The sequence below is a fragment of the Salvia miltiorrhiza genome, chromosome 8, assembly GCF_028751815.1.
Source record: "Salvia miltiorrhiza cultivar Shanhuang (shh) chromosome 8, IMPLAD_Smil_shh, whole genome shotgun sequence".
Classification (NCBI taxonomy): domain Eukaryota; kingdom Viridiplantae; phylum Streptophyta; class Magnoliopsida; order Lamiales; family Lamiaceae; genus Salvia; species Salvia miltiorrhiza.
Genome location: NC_080394.1, coordinates 3,003,538 through 3,018,663, shown reverse-complemented (window position 1 = coordinate 3,018,663; position 15,126 = coordinate 3,003,538). Strand labels below are relative to the sequence as shown.

Genomic DNA, 15,126 nt, shown 5'->3' with positions numbered 1-15,126 from the left:
TTTAGAATTGTCCTATATTTATTTAGAGCAAAATTTAGTTCCCACTATTTTGTAGAAAAATTAACTCCCTTTAGACGGTAGGTATCGTTGATATCATTCATTTTAAAAATTATATAAAATAAAAACTTGATTTGTTCATTTTCCATGTACCTTCAAATAAATTAAAAATAAAATAAATTTGTTTTTTTATGTAATTTAATGATTGGAGAAAAATGAATCAGTAATATAGAATTTAATTAATAATAGATGTATACTTAAAGTATGGTTATATGTAGTAAAAACTACATTTTTTACGAGACCATGAGAATTATTATAAATATTTAAACTTTTTTTTCTTTAGATTTTTAAATATTTTAAACGAGGCTAATTTCGAGTTGAGATTAATGTGGAGCACCTATTTCGATCCATCCGCTCATGACTAGTTCTACATCACTTGAATATAAAATATATTTACGGTTGGCTAATACATACAATCTTAATGAGCTTGAGTCGTCGAGGTCCATTTCAACTCAATTCCGAGATAAATATTCCCTCCGTCCATGAAAGAACTTCTTATCTTTTTTTTTTTGGGACGTCTAGAAAAAAAATTCATACCTATTTTTGGACTATACATCACCACTTATAATTACTTTTACTTTCACTTTTTCACAACTCCCAATATTAATATAACACATTTTCACTACTCCCAATATACTCAACAACTTTTTCCACACTCTCAATACACCTAACAATTTTTTTCTTAAAACACGTCACTCTCTCATAGAAAGTTTTTTCGTGCTAAGTAAACACCCCATTAAAGTTTAAAATTGGGAGTATCCAAAGAGGAACAATAATTTAGAAATGGGCCTTGCTTAATTCCAGGCCTAACGCAATAACTATCTAAGCTAACAAACAAATAAGGGCAAACATGTTTGCTATATATATCTAGACTCATTAAAGTATTTTCATGGCCTGTAATGATTGTTTTTTTTTTTTTTTTTTTTTTTGATTCCAGCCTGTAATGATTGTTAAAGATGATACTCCATGCAAAATGAAACGTTATTTCAAATCTTCAACACTTTATGCTAAACCAGAATGGGAAAAATTAGTTTGCAATTTATAGTCTCAATCAAAATAAGGTAGAGGAAGACATAACACAAAATCACATATAACATAAATATGAAAACATGAGTAGAAGTGGAGATGCTTTGTCTGTCTGCAACAAATTGATATCCACATGCATCGTCTTCAACTTTCGGCATTATAATCCTATCAACAAAAATGGATACTCACTCAATCCTTCTTCATTGATCCATTGCTTCACCTCCTAATTTGTTAGAATCACCTCAATGACAAATGATGATTCACTGTAAATCTGTAGTAAACAAACTCAAAATAATTAATCTCATATTGTTTAAGCATATCGAGATGAAGTGGAGCACCAAACGAATAGCAACTGAATTGGAATTAAACTTCATAAAGTAAGATACGGTACTTCAATTTCTGATAATCAATTTTTTTTTTCAAATAAAATACACATGTAATTGTTTCTATATATATATATATATATATATATATATTTATAAAATAAACAAGAAAATATATTGATACTCACTGTGATCGTCAAATGGTGATGGAGGGGATGTGGGAAACCTTGGGCCATTCAGAATCAGCTGCCTCCCTTTTAATCACTAATTCCGGGCAATCCCAAATAGATAGTTTTTTTAATGTTGTGAGGCGCTGCGTTGCTTCCATAGAGGGTAGACGCCTTAGCCTTTTGCAGTTCCATAAATACAACTCCTTTAGGGATGAGAGGTTCCCAAACCATTCAGGTAACTCTTCCATTCCAAAATTCTTTAACTCTAGCTGCGAAAGAGCAGTGAGAAGTTGAATTGATTCCGGTAGGCATTCCCAACTTTCCATCCCCTTCAAAGTTAACTGATCAAGTGAGTGGCAACATCCTTGCAATATGGCATCCACAGTCTCCACCCCCATACTAACATCCATACCCACCTGTCTCAAGCTGGGAAAAGGCGAACTCTTAAGACAACCAGTGGCCATAAATTTAGGAACGCCTCCAATTTCCAATTCTGTTAGACGAGGCAATTTTGGGAGGCAGTCAATTACCCTTGCTAGATTCTTTAAGCTACTTAAATCCGTCAAAGACAGATTCTCAAGAGAGAATCCTAGCATTTCACATGACAAATGCTCCAATGCTTTGCATCCACTAATCCTGATTTTGCGAAGGGATGTGAAGCTTCCTTGTGATTGTTCTCCGCTGCTATCTCTATCCCCTAATTCTCTTAAATTGGGGCAGCCCCATATATTCAATTCAGAGAGAGTCTGGTTGTTACTGAATAACCAATCAGCTGGGAGACATTCCAGAGCAGTACGATGAATCCACAGATATTCAAGGCATGACGAGACATGACTTGGAACACTCATCAATTGCTCGCACCACTGAATTTCCAAATGTTGGAGGCGAGGAAATAGCTTCACTTCACTTCCACCCGAAACTTCTATTTCTGCCCACTCTGCCAGCTTAGGCATGTGTTCCAATATGAGCTCTTCGAGAGATGGAAAAACAATGCGTGTGTCGTTGTTCACCATTCCATAGAATGATGAATTTATACACTTCAAATTGCTCCATCCTTCCAACTTAAGGGACTTGAGATTGGGCAACTGCCCCAAACCTGGAACACTCATCAATTGCTCGCACCACTTAATTTCCAAATGTTGGAGGCGATGAAATAGCTTCACTTCACTTCCACCCGAAACTTCTATTTCTACCCACTCTGTCAGCTTAGGCATGTCAATCAATTCGAGCTTTTCGAGAGCTGGAAAAACAATGCGCGTGTCCTTGTTCACCATTCCGTAGAATGAAGAATTTATACACTTTAAATTGCTCCATCCTTCCAACTTAAGGGACTTGAGATTGGGCAACTGCCCCAACATTGGGATCCCTTCACATTCTTTGCAGTCAATGAGTGATAACGACATTAACTTGTTAAGTCCCACATCTCCAACTGCCATCTTCTGAGTCCATAATGGAAACCTACTGCCTTTGTATCCAGAAATATCAAACTCCCTGAGATCTGAGTGAGGCTGCAGGCCTTCCAATACATTCTCATCATTTCTTTCACCTTCTCTCTCATCACCCCATTCCAAACCCAACTTCAATATTTTTGAGTTTTGGAATAAATTGGCTTTCCGAGCCTTTTCCTTGTCATGAACCCTTTCGAGATTGCAAATATATAACTCTCCTTTAAGATCATTCAAACTTCCCAGCTCTTCAATTTTGCACCCATTCTCATCGCCCACTGGAAAGTGCGTTAGCGTTTGGAGAGACGTTAATCCCCCAATTCCCATTGGCAACTCTACAAACTCGTGAATATAAAGATGCCTCAAGTTAATCAAGTACTTAATCGTACTTGGCAGTTTTGTCAAATATTCTGAGTTTGCTCTCAACGTCTGCAAGTGAAAGAATTCACCAATCCAATCCGGCAAATATTCAATTTTTGTATATGAAATGTCAAAATGTCTCAAATGTATCAACTTTCGAATCGAACTTGACAACTCTTTAACTCCATACTCAAGACGTAAAACATGCAGACTTTCCAAGTCTAAGAAGTTGATACCAGAACTATCACATCCATATGATATTAATAATGTACGCAAATATTTTGCCATTTCTTTTGAGATTGGACTTGATTCTTCTTCTTCGAGAGTCATGTATCGAACTCGGCTGCTACCACCCGTATTGTTAGAGGATCTTGAAGCAGAACAGGCGAGATCGTGCACAAGATCGTGCATGCCACACTCTTTTACATCTCCGTAACCATCTCTGTTCGAAACTTGCAGTAAAGAGTTGTGCAGAAGAACGTTGATAAATTTTTCGCCCACGGACTCCATGCCATCCCTTCCATCAGCTTGAAGAAAACCTTCTGCCATCCACAACTCAATCAGTCTCTGTTTGATGATTCTGGAGCCTTTAGGAAACATCGAACAGTACGCAAAGCACTTCTTAAGTAGTGGCGGAGACAAATTATCAAAGCTCAATCTCAATATTTTTGTGATATAATCTCCTCCTTCATCGGCTGAAAGCCATTTCTCCTCGATTGAACGCCATTTCTCCTCAGATTTATTGTGCAGAACACCCCCAACTACGTTGGCAGCTAACGGCAAACCTTGACATTTGCTTGCAATCTTTTTCCCAATGTCCTCGAATTCTGAAGGAACATTTTCTTCTCCAAAGGTTTTAGCTTTGATTATCGACCAACAATCTACCTCTGATAAACCTTTCAACTCATGTCTATGTAGTGGATTCACAATTGAAGCAACCTCCTTACTTCTCGTGGTAACAAGAATGGCATTTCCTTTGACAGAACTAACTCCCAACAAAGAATTGATAAAATATTCCCATTTGGAACGATCTTCATTCCATACATCATCGAGTACAAGAAGATAAGTTTTGTCTTTCAAAGCATTTTGAAGCTTTGAAAGAATAGCTTGCGCACTCTCATTTTCACCTTTATCAGAAGTCAATTCTTCGAGAATTTTCTTGTAAAGAATGATTGGATCAAAATTTGGAGAAACATGCACCCAAATATGTGATCCAAACTTCTCATCCTTGAGACGATTGAAGACTTTCCTAGTCAATGTGGTCTTCCCCAATCCTCCCATCCCAACAATGGGAAGGATGGAAACTGCGCGTTCATCAGTTGTGATGCTACTGGTAAGCATCTCAACTATTTCCGACGCAACATCATCTCTTCCAACAAAAATTGGATCAAGAGTGAATGAATTAGTTTCCAAAGTTGCAATAACCAAAGTGGGCTCATTAGCAAGCTCCCCTTTGAGACCAAGCTCGGCGGCCTCTTTGTTAATGGACTCCAAATTCTCATTAATTTCTTTGATTTTAAGAGCCATATTTCGAGAACGTGAAATATGGTTGAAGCATGAGAAGCATGATGGTACCTTTGCCTTCTTGGGTTCGGCGGGCTTGATTTGTTTGGAGAGAATATGATAGTTGATTTCATCCAAAACATTGTCAGCATCGAACGCCACGTCTTCAAGCTTCTTCAGCCAACTCTTGACAGCTTTGCTGGTGATGCTACGCATCTCGGCATCGTACAAGAAATTTTTGATCATGTCGAGATTCCCTGCTAGCTTTGCTGCATCTTTGTCGAGATCTCGGATTTGAGAGATCTCTTTCTTGGAGAGGTCGATGAGGTTTTGAACTAGAGCTTGAAGGACGGCGGCAGCAGCTTCTCCTTCCATTCTTTGTGCTGATAACTTAAGGAATAGAATTGGATGAGTGGGTGCAAGCTGAAGAGATTAAACTTTACAGGCTTTCATTCTAGACATGGTTTTCTATCTTTTTCATTTTATATTAGTAATATTTCAATCTTTGCCGACACCTTTTTGAATACTTTAGTTAGCTCATTATTGATATGGTGGTACCGGGTATGATTAATATAAAAAAATTGTAAATATAAGTATTTAGTAAATATATTTTAACCGTGATAAAAGTATTAAAATACTATATAAGTATAATACCTTTATAAACCGGTAAAATTGAGTCCCATATTGCTGAAGTATGAGATTGAGCTCAGGTTTATACAGCCTATTTGGAACCAGGCAGTCCATACGTATTTTACAGCTGTGGGGAGGATGGTTTTGTCCAACACGTAGGCTTTCTAAGTGCTGATATCCATAGCTAGTTTCCATTAAATCCTTCATTACGCCCAACTCCTTATTTCTTTTGCAGTATGATCTACGAAGTTGCTCTGCTACCAAGCTTTTCTATTGCTCTTCATTCGCAGAAAACAGCCGGTCTTCAAGTGTCGGGCTGAATGCCATGGTTATTGACCCAAGAAATCCTAACTATTTTTCTGTAGGAAGTAGTGATGTTTACGCACGTTTGTATGACATCAGAAAATACCAAGTCAATGCATCAACTAAAGAAGGAAGCCCTGCCAACTACTTCTGCCCTCATCACCTTATCGGGAAAGACGATGTTCGCATTACAGCATTAGCTTACTCCAACACGAGCGAGCTGCTCGTCTCGTACAACGATGATCTCATATATCTGTTTCAGAGGAACATGGGTTTGGGTCCGAAATTCACACCTTCACCGTCAGAAGACTCGCCCAGACCGTCGGAAGCACAAGTTTTCTCGGGGCACAGGAACTTCCGAACAGTCAAGGGAGTCAACTTCTTTGGCCCAAATGATGAATACGTCATCAGCGGGTCTGACTGTGGCCATATATTTATCTGGAAGAAGAAGAGCTGTGAGGTCGTCCGTATGATGGTTGGCGACAGGCACGTCGTGAACCAGCTCGAATCCCATCCACTCATCCCAGTGCTTGCTACCTGTGGAATAGAGAAGAATGTAAAGCTTTGGTCCCCCTCTTCAAATGATGTCACCCCTGTGCCTGAAAATGTTCAAGAGGTAGTAGTATTGCACTTTTACGTGTTTCTCCGTTTCTTTACTCTGAAATTTCAATTTCGACATTTTTCCCATTTTCGAGCTGCAGATAATGGAAGGTAACCGGCAAGGCCGGGAGGACCATTCCCGGGTGTCCTTCACCCCCGACTTGATCATGCATGTTCTGCGACTCCACCGGAGGCAAGCACATGTGTACGTCGAGAGAAGGTACAACAGAGAAGATTCCGGAAGCGACGGGGATGATGATGATGATAGGGAGGAGGGTTACCTCTTAGGATTCTCAGATGGTGATCCTGCAGAAGATGGAGAGAACCCAAGAGAATGCAGCATTAGCTAAACCTCTCATTTCCCTGTTTCCACTTGAAATATTTCCCTTGTTATGTTACTATATGTAAAATGTGTGGGATTTGAATAATTTCTATACTGCTTTTTTTTTTTTTTTTTTTTTTTGATAAGGAAAGTAAATATTATAGAACGATAAGGCACCAATTTTTTTTGATAATTTCTATACTGCTATTCTATGTGTAAATGAGTATCAAAGTTATTTACATATTTTGTGGCAATAACTAACTAGCTTTCAAATATTTTAAACGAGGCTAATTTCGAGTTGAGATTAATGTGGAGCCCCTATTTCGATCCATACGCTCATGACTAGTTCTGCATCAATTGAATATAAGCTTGAGTCGTCAAGGCCCATTTCAACTCAATTCCGAGATAAATGCTCCCTCTGTTCATGGAAGAATTTTCTATTTTTCTTTTTTGGGACGTCCACAAAAAAATTTCCTACCTATTTTTGGACTATACCCATCCACTTATAATTACATTTACTTTTACTTTTTCATAACTCTCAATATTAATATAACACATTTTCACTACTCCCAATATACTCAACAAATTTTTTCACACTCTCAATACACCTAACAATTTTTTTCTTAAAACGCGTGTCACTCTCTCCTAGGAAATTTTTTCGTGGACGGAGGGAGTACAAACAATCTTAATGGGCTTGAATCACCAAGGCCCATTTCAACTCAGTTTCTAGATAAGCTTAGTAGAGCTAATTCAAACATGGTAGCTTTGATGAATGGTAACAAATAAAGAAAGAGCTCTCCCCTTTCTGCCACCACCACTTCCTTCGCCATCGACGCCAATGGCTAACACCATTGAAGAGATTCAAGAACGGGTAGATAGATGGTAATTTTGGAGTTTCTTGAGGGTAATTTTATCTTTCCATAACTTAATTTGAAGCATTAGAAATCATTTATTTTGCATAATTGATAAAACACATGATTGAGTATTTTTATTCTCAAGAATATTGCTCCAATTACACTCTTTGAATGGGACAAGAATCAAACAAAACTAGCTTGAATGATAGAAAAAAATCAAGGCCTTGGAATATTTCAAAATCCCAATCCATCAAAGTAAACAAATAATTAACCTTACTATTTTTATCTATCAAAGTTAATTATCCTAAGTAAACACCCCATTAAAGTTTAAAATTGGGAGTATCTAAAGAGGAACAATAATTTAGAAATGGGCCTTGCTTAATTCCGGGCCTAACGCAATAACTACATAAGCTAACAAGGAAATAAGGCCAAACATGTTTGCTATATATATCTAGACTCATTAAAGTATTTTCATGGCCTGTAATGATTGTTTTTTTTTTTTAGAAACCAGCCTGTAATGATCGTTAAAGATGATACTCCATGCAAAATGAAAAGTTATTTCAAATCTTCAACACTTTATGCTAAACCAGAATGGGGAAATTAGTTTGCAATTTACAGTCTCAATCAAAATAAGGTAGAGGAAGACATAACACAAAATCACATATAACATAAATATAAAAACATGAGTAGAAGTGGAGATGCTTTGTCTGTCTGCAACAAATTGATATCCACATGCATCCTCTTCAACTTTCGGCATTATAATCCTATCAACAAAAGTTCAAATCAAAATGGACACTCACTCAATCCTTCTTCATTGATCCATTGCTTCACCTCCTAATTTGTTAGAATCACCTCAATGACAAATGACGATTCACCGTAATTCTGTAGTAAACAAACTCAAAACAATTAATCTCATATCGTTTAAGCATATCGAGATGAAGTGGAGCACCAAACGAATAACAACTGAATTGGAATTAAACTCCATAAAGTAAGATACGGTACCTCAATTTCTGATAATTTTTTTTTCAAATAAATTAAATACACATGTAATTGTTTCTATATATATAAAAATAAAAAAGAAAATATATTGATACTCACTTTGACGGTCAATGTTGATGTTGGGGATATGGGAAACCTTGGGCCATTCAGAATCAGCTGCATCACTTTTAATCACTAATTCCGGGGAACCCATAATATATAGTTTTTTTAATGTTGTGAGGCGATGCATTGCATCCATAGAGGGTAGACGCCTTAGCCTTTTGCAGTTACATAACCACAACTCCTTTAGGGATGAGAGGTTCCCAAACCATTCAGGTAACTCTTTCATTCCAAAATTATTTAACTTTAGCCTAGAAAGAGCAGTGAGAAGTTGAATTGATTCCAGTAGGCATTCTCGACTTTCCATCCCCGTCAAAGTCAAGCTATAAAGCGAGTGGCAGCATCCTTGCAATATGGCATCCACAGTCTCCACCCCCATACTAACATCGATACTTATTCGTCTCAAGCTGGGAAAAGGCGAAATCTCAAGACCACAAGTGGCCATAAATTTAGGAACTCCTTCGACTCTCAATTCTGTTAGACGAGGTAATTTTGGGAGGCAGTCAATTAGCCTTGGTAGATTTTTTAGGCTACTTAATTCCACCAATGACAGCTTCTCAAGAGAGAATCCTAGCATTTCACATGGCAAATGCTCCAATGCTTTGCATCCACTAATCCAGATTTCGCGAAGGGATGTGAAGCTTCCTTGTGATTGTTCTCCACCGCTATCTCCTAATTCTCTCAAATTGGAGCAGTAACTTATTTCCAAATGAGAGAGAGTCTGGTTGTTACTGAATAACCAATCAGCTGGGAGACATTCCACACCAATTACAATGATTTTCAAATGTTGAAGGCATGACGAGACATGACTTGGAACACTCATCAATTGCAAGCACAAATTAATTTCCAAATGTTGGAGGCGAGGAAATAGCTTCACTTCACTTCCACCCGAAACTTCTATTTCTGCCCACACTTCCAGCTTAGGCATGTATTTCAATGTGAACCTCTCGAGAGCTGGAAAAACAATGTGTGTATCTTTGTTCACCATTCCGTAGAATGATGAATTTATACACTTCAAATTGCTCCATCCATACAACTCAAGGGACTTGAGATTGGGCAAGTGCCCCAACATTGGGATCTCTTCACATTCTTCGCAGTTATAGAGTGATAACGACATTAACTTGTTAAGTCCCACATCTCCAACTGCCATCTTCAGACTCCATAATGGAAACCTACTGCCTTTGTATCCAGAAATCTTTAACTTCTTCAAATCTGAGTGAGGCTGCAGGCCTTCCAATACATTCTCATCATTTCTTTCACCTTCTCTCTCATCACCCCATTTCAAACGCAACTTCAATATTTTTGACTTTTGGAATAAATTGGCTTTCCGAGCCTCTTCCTTGTCATGAACCCTTTCGAGATTGCGAATCCGTAGCCCTCCTTTAAGATTATTCAAACTTCCGAGCTCTTCAATTTTGCACCCATTCTCATCGCCCACTGGAAAATGCGTTAGCGTTTGAAGAGACGTTAATCGCCCGATTCCCGCAGGCAACTCTACCTTCTCAGTAATATAAAGATGCCTCAAGTTAATCAAGTACTTAATCGTACTTGGCAGTTTCTTCAACCATCTTGAGTCTACTCTCAACGTCTGCAAGTGAAAGAATTCACCAATCCAATCCGGCAAATATTCAATTCTTGTCTTTGAAATGTCAAAATGTCTCAAATGTATCAACTTTCGAATCGAACTTGACAACTCTTCAACTCCATTGTCAAGACGTAAAACATGCAGACTTTCGAAGTCTGAGAAGTTGATACCAGAACTATCACATCTATATGATATTAATAATGTACGCAAATATTTTGCCATTTCTTTTGAGATACGACTTGATTCTTCTGTTTTGAGAGTCATGTATCGAACTCGGCTGCTACCACCCGTATTGTTAGAGGAACTTGAAACAGAACAAGCCAGATCATGCACAAGATCATGCATGCCACACTCTTTTACATTTCCGTAGAAATCTCTCTTTGAAACTTGCAGTAAAGAGTTGTGTAGAAGAACATTGATAAATTTTTCGCCCACGGACTCCATCTCATCCCTTCCATCAGCTTGAAGAAAACCTTCTGCCATCCACAACTCAATCAGTCTCTGTTTGATGATTCCGGAGCCTTTAGGAAACATCGAACAGTACGCAAAGCATTTCTTAAGTAGTGGCGGAGACAAATTATCAAAGCTCAATCTCAATATTTTTGAGATATAATCTCCTCCTTCATCGGCTGAAAGCCATTTCTCCTCGATTGAACGCCATTTGTCCTCAGATTTATTGTGCAGAACACCCCCAACTACGTTGGCAGCTAACGGCAAACCTTGACATTTGCTTGCAATTTTTTTCCCAATGTCCTCGAATTCAGAAGGAACATTTTCTTCTCCAAAGGTTTTAGCTTTGATTATCGACCAACAATCTTCCACCGATAAACCTTTCAACTCATGTCTATGTAGTGGATTCACAATTGAAGCAACCTCCGTACTTCTCGTGGTAACAACAATGGCATTTCCTTTGACAGAACTAACTCCCAACAAAGAATTGATAAAATATTCCCATTTGGAACGATCTTCATTCCATACATCATCGAGTACAAGAAGATAAGTTTTGTCTTTCAAAGCATTTTGAAGCTTTGAAAGAATAGCTTGCGTACTCTCATTTTCACCTTTATCAGAAGTCAATTCTTCGAGAATTTTCTTGTAAAGAATGATTGGATCAAAATTTGGAGAAACATGCACCCAAATATGTGATCCAAACCGATTCTCATCCTTGAGACGATTGAAGACTTTCCTAGTCAATGTCGTCTTCCCCAATCCCCCCATCCCGACAATGGGAAGGATGGAAACTGCGCGTTCATCAGTTGTGATGCTATTGGTAAGCATCTCAACTATTTCCGACGCAACATCATCTCTTCCAACAAAAATTGGATCAACAGTGAATGAATTAGTTTCCAAAGTAGCAATAACCAAAGTGGGCTCATTTGCAAGCTCCCCTTTGAGACCAAGATCGGCGGCCTCTTTGTTAATGGACTCCAAATTCTCATTTATTTCTTTGATTTTAAGAGCCATATTTCGAGAACGTGAAATATGGTTGAAGCATGAGAAGCACGATGGTACCTTTGTCTTCTTGGGCTTGATTTGTTTGGTGAGAATATGATAGTTGAGTTCATCCAAAACATTGTCAGCATCGAACGCCACATCTTCAAGCTTCTTCAACCAGCTCTTGACAGCTTTGCTGGTGATGCTACGCATCTCGGCATCGTACAAGAAATTTTTGATCATGTCGAGATTCCCTGCTAGCTTTGCTGCATCTTTGTCGAGATCTCGGATTTGAGAGATCTCTTTCTTGGAAAGGTCGATGAGGTTTTGAACTAGAGCTTGAAGGACAGCGGCAGCAGCTTCTCCTTCCATTCTTTGTGCAGATAACTTAGAGAGAGAAAGAGAGAAATTGAGTGAGAGAGAGAGAGCTAAGGAATAGAATTGGATGAGTGGTGCAAGCTGAAGAGTTTACAGCCTTTCATTCTAGATATGATTTTCTTTTTTCATTTTTTATATTTCAATTAATCTTTGCCGACATTTTTTTTAATACTTTGACTATGACTAGTTAGGTCACGAATGATTTGGTTGGGTAGGATTAATAGTATAAAAAGTTCTGAATACTTTGACTTTGACTAGTTAGATCATTCAAGATTCCCATCTAGCTTTGCTGCATCTTTGTCGAGAACTCTTTCTTGGAGAGGTCGATGAGGTTTTGAACTAGAAATTGAAGGACAGCAGCTTCTCCTTCCATTGTTTCGGCTCTTTGTGTGTGTGGGAGAGAGATTCTTTCTGCTATGTGTGTGTGAGAGAGAGTGTTGGTGCAAACTGATCTATAAACAAGAGTTTCTTTACCCACGACGTGATCATGCATGTTCTGCATGCGCGCGACTCCACCGGAGGCAAGCACATGTGTACGTCGAAAGAAGATACAACAGAGAAGATTCCAGAAGCGACGGGGACGACGATGAAATAAAGGAAATAGTGTGATAATATTATCCATCCTTGAATAAAGGGAAAATGGCGAGCATCTCTTTTGTGTCAAACGAAGGAGACATTTAAATGCATAAATTTGTGTTATCCATCATTTTCCATGGATAAATTTATCCATCAAAGTAAATGCAGCCTTAATGTATAATGCGTGGGATTTAAATAATTTCAATACTGCTATTCTATATGGGAGCGTTCTCTTTGGTTGTAAATTTATCAGGGAAAATAAAGGATAAATAAAATTTCACTATTTAAATCTCTTATTTCTTTTCCCACATTTTCTACTCACCCTTACTCATCCCTCATTTACACTAAAAATGAGGGATGAGTAACGATCGAGTAGGAAATGTGGGGAAAAGAAATGAAGAATTTAAAGTGTGAAAAAAAATTTATCCTTCATTTCCCCATGATAAATTTACAATCAAAGATAACGCACCCTATCTGCAAATGAGTATCAAAAGTTATTTTACATATTTTGTGGCAATAACTAGGTTTCAAATCGGAGCTGCTAATATATATCTAACTTTGTTCATGACTAGCTTTAGAATTTGGCCTATTTTTATTTACAGTGAAATTTAGATTGATCTATATTTAAATTAGTTCCCAAGATTTTTATGGAATAATTAATTCCCTTTAAGACAATTGGTATCGTTGACTTATAGTTGCTATTATAAAACAAAGCTTAAAGTAAAATGATATATATTATATATAGAGGAATGTTAATGTTACATTTATATGAATAATAATCATGAACATCACTCTCGTTTAGTTCATATTAACATTATTTATTTTGATTTTTAATATCTAAACAATTAATATCATTAATTTTACAAAATACATAAAATTCAAAGCTTGGTTTGTTCATTTTTCTATAACTTCAAATAAATAAATAAAAAAACAAAATAATCTTGATTTTTATGTAATTTAATAATTAGAAAGAAAAAAAAACGACCTAGTAAAATTTAATAATAGATGTGTACAGTGTACTCATAGCTTAATTACAAATAAAATCAAGCTGTTTGGCCCATTTACAAGTCTAACACAGCATGTAATTCACAATAGAGGAATAAGCTTTTTTTTTTCTTTTTATCCATTCGAATAACAGTCAAATTTTTAAGAAATGTAAATCCTATAATCATCATTATATTTTAAAGAAATTTGATAAAACATTGATTTTTTTTTTACTATTTTATTTTTTGGATTACATCTTAGCAGCATATTTTGGATGACTCTATCATATTAATCGAGCTCGAATAGCTTGCGAGTAGCTCTATTCATTTACTGTCCTAGATGTAAGCCTTAGGGCTAAACCACGTAAACCCTTTTGCTCTTGTTTGTCGATTGCATTGATGAGTTCTATCGGATCGATTGCTACAATTTCTTGGTGTGTTTGGTTCAAAAATTAACATTTGGCGGCGGCGCCTTCTGTGGGAATCGAGGAAGGCGGAGGAAATCAGATCTGAGCAGATATGGCGATTACGAAGTATGATACCGAGAAGTTTTACGGGTAAGAACGATTTTGGATTATGGAGGATTAAAATGAGGCAGTCCATACGTATTTTATAGCTGTGGTCTGCTACCAAGCTTTTCTATTGCTCTTCATTCGCAGAAAACAGCCGGTCTTCAAGTGTTGGGCATATATTTATCTGGAAGAAGAAGAGCTGTCAAGTCGTAATACGACTCCTATTAATTATCACGTTAAGAGAACGTGAAACTCTTTCAAATTCTTACGATCACGCAAGAACAAGCCAAATGAAAATTACAATTTTTCTATCCTTATATATATGAGAGAGCAAGATGAAACTTATCTTGGAAGGAAGGAAATTAAACTTGATCTTATGGGCTTAAGCACGGCCCAACAAAATAGCTAAGCAAAGAAATAGCAGCCCATTTAAGCAGTATATCGTGTGGGCCTTCGGATTTCTCTACGCGGACGACTTTGGGCTAGGCTTGGCTCTTCCCCTACATGGCCACATGCACAACATAGTAATGGGTTGGGCCTCTTGGGGTTGAGTTTTCAGTTCGACATGTTTCCCATTTTCGAGCTGCAGATAATGGAAGGTAACATGAGGCAAGCACATGTGTACGTCGAGAGACGAAACAACAGAGAAGATTCCGGAAGCGACGGGGACGATGATGATGATAGGGAGGAGGGTTGCCTCTTAGGATTCTCAGATGGTGATCCTGCAGAAGATGGAGAGAACCCAAGAGAATGCAGCATTAGCTAAACCTCTCATTTCCCTATTTCTACTTGAAATACTACCTTGTTATGTTACTTAAGTCTCATACTGTTCGTGACTAGCTCTAGAATTGTCCTACATTTATTTAGAGTATAATTTAGTTCCCATTATTTTTGTAGAATATTTAACTCCCTTTATACGGTTGGTATCATTAATATCATTAATTTTAAGAATTATTAGCAGAAAGAA

The 15,126-nt window shown here is 37.4% G+C and overlaps 3 protein-coding genes across 3 annotated transcripts; 1 reads left to right on the top strand and 2 right to left on the bottom strand.

The window, feature by feature from the left end:
• Nucleotides 1-1,001: 1,001 nt before the first annotated feature.
• LOC131000008 (putative disease resistance protein RGA3) lies at nt 1,002-5,347 on the bottom strand. The gene is made up of 2 exons (XM_057925734.1): nt 1,595-5,347; nt 1,002-1,354 (listed from the first exon to the last, which is right to left on the bottom strand). Exon 1 carries the CDS (start codon nt 5,257-5,259, stop codon nt 1,603-1,605), a length of 3,657 nt encoding a protein of 1,218 aa, XP_057781717.1. The 5' UTR covers nt 5,260-5,347; the 3' UTR covers nt 1,002-1,354; nt 1,595-1,602.
• Nucleotides 5,348-5,615: 268 nt separating this feature from the next.
• Nucleotides 5,616-6,855, top strand: LOC131000012 (uncharacterized). Its single transcript, XM_057925738.1, has 3 exons — nt 5,616-5,669; nt 5,750-6,433; nt 6,519-6,855. The coding sequence occupies exons 2-3, from the start codon at nt 5,840-5,842 to the stop codon at nt 6,765-6,767; spliced, it is 843 nt and encodes a 280-aa protein (XP_057781721.1). The 5' UTR covers nt 5,616-5,669; nt 5,750-5,839; the 3' UTR covers nt 6,768-6,855.
• Nucleotides 6,856-8,148: 1,293 nt separating this feature from the next.
• Nucleotides 8,149-12,195, bottom strand: LOC131000009 (disease resistance protein RGA2-like). The gene is made up of 2 exons (XM_057925735.1): nt 8,692-12,195; nt 8,149-8,475 (listed from the first exon to the last, which is right to left on the bottom strand). The coding sequence occupies exons 1-2, from the start codon at nt 12,080-12,082 to the stop codon at nt 8,465-8,467; spliced, it is 3,402 nt and encodes a 1,133-aa protein (XP_057781718.1). The 5' UTR covers nt 12,083-12,195; the 3' UTR covers nt 8,149-8,464.
• Nucleotides 12,196-15,126: the final 2,931 nt, after the last annotated feature.

Bases quoted from the DNA above. Each gene is read 5' to 3' on its own strand.
- LOC131000008 (XM_057925734.1), bottom strand. From the start codon at position 5,259: ATGGAAGGAGAAGCTGCTGCCGCCGTCCTTCAAGCTCTAGTTCAAAAC.
- LOC131000012 (XM_057925738.1), top strand. From the start codon at position 5,840: ATGGTTATTGACCCAAGAAATCCTAACTATTTTTCTGTAGGAAGTAGT. The intron at 6,434-6,518 runs GTAGTAGTATTG...TTCGAGCTGCAG, and splicing joins TGCCTGAAAATGTTCAAGAG to ATAATGGAAGGTAACCGGCA.
- LOC131000009 (XM_057925735.1), bottom strand. From the start codon at position 12,082: ATGGAAGGAGAAGCTGCTGCCGCTGTCCTTCAAGCTCTAGTTCAAAAC.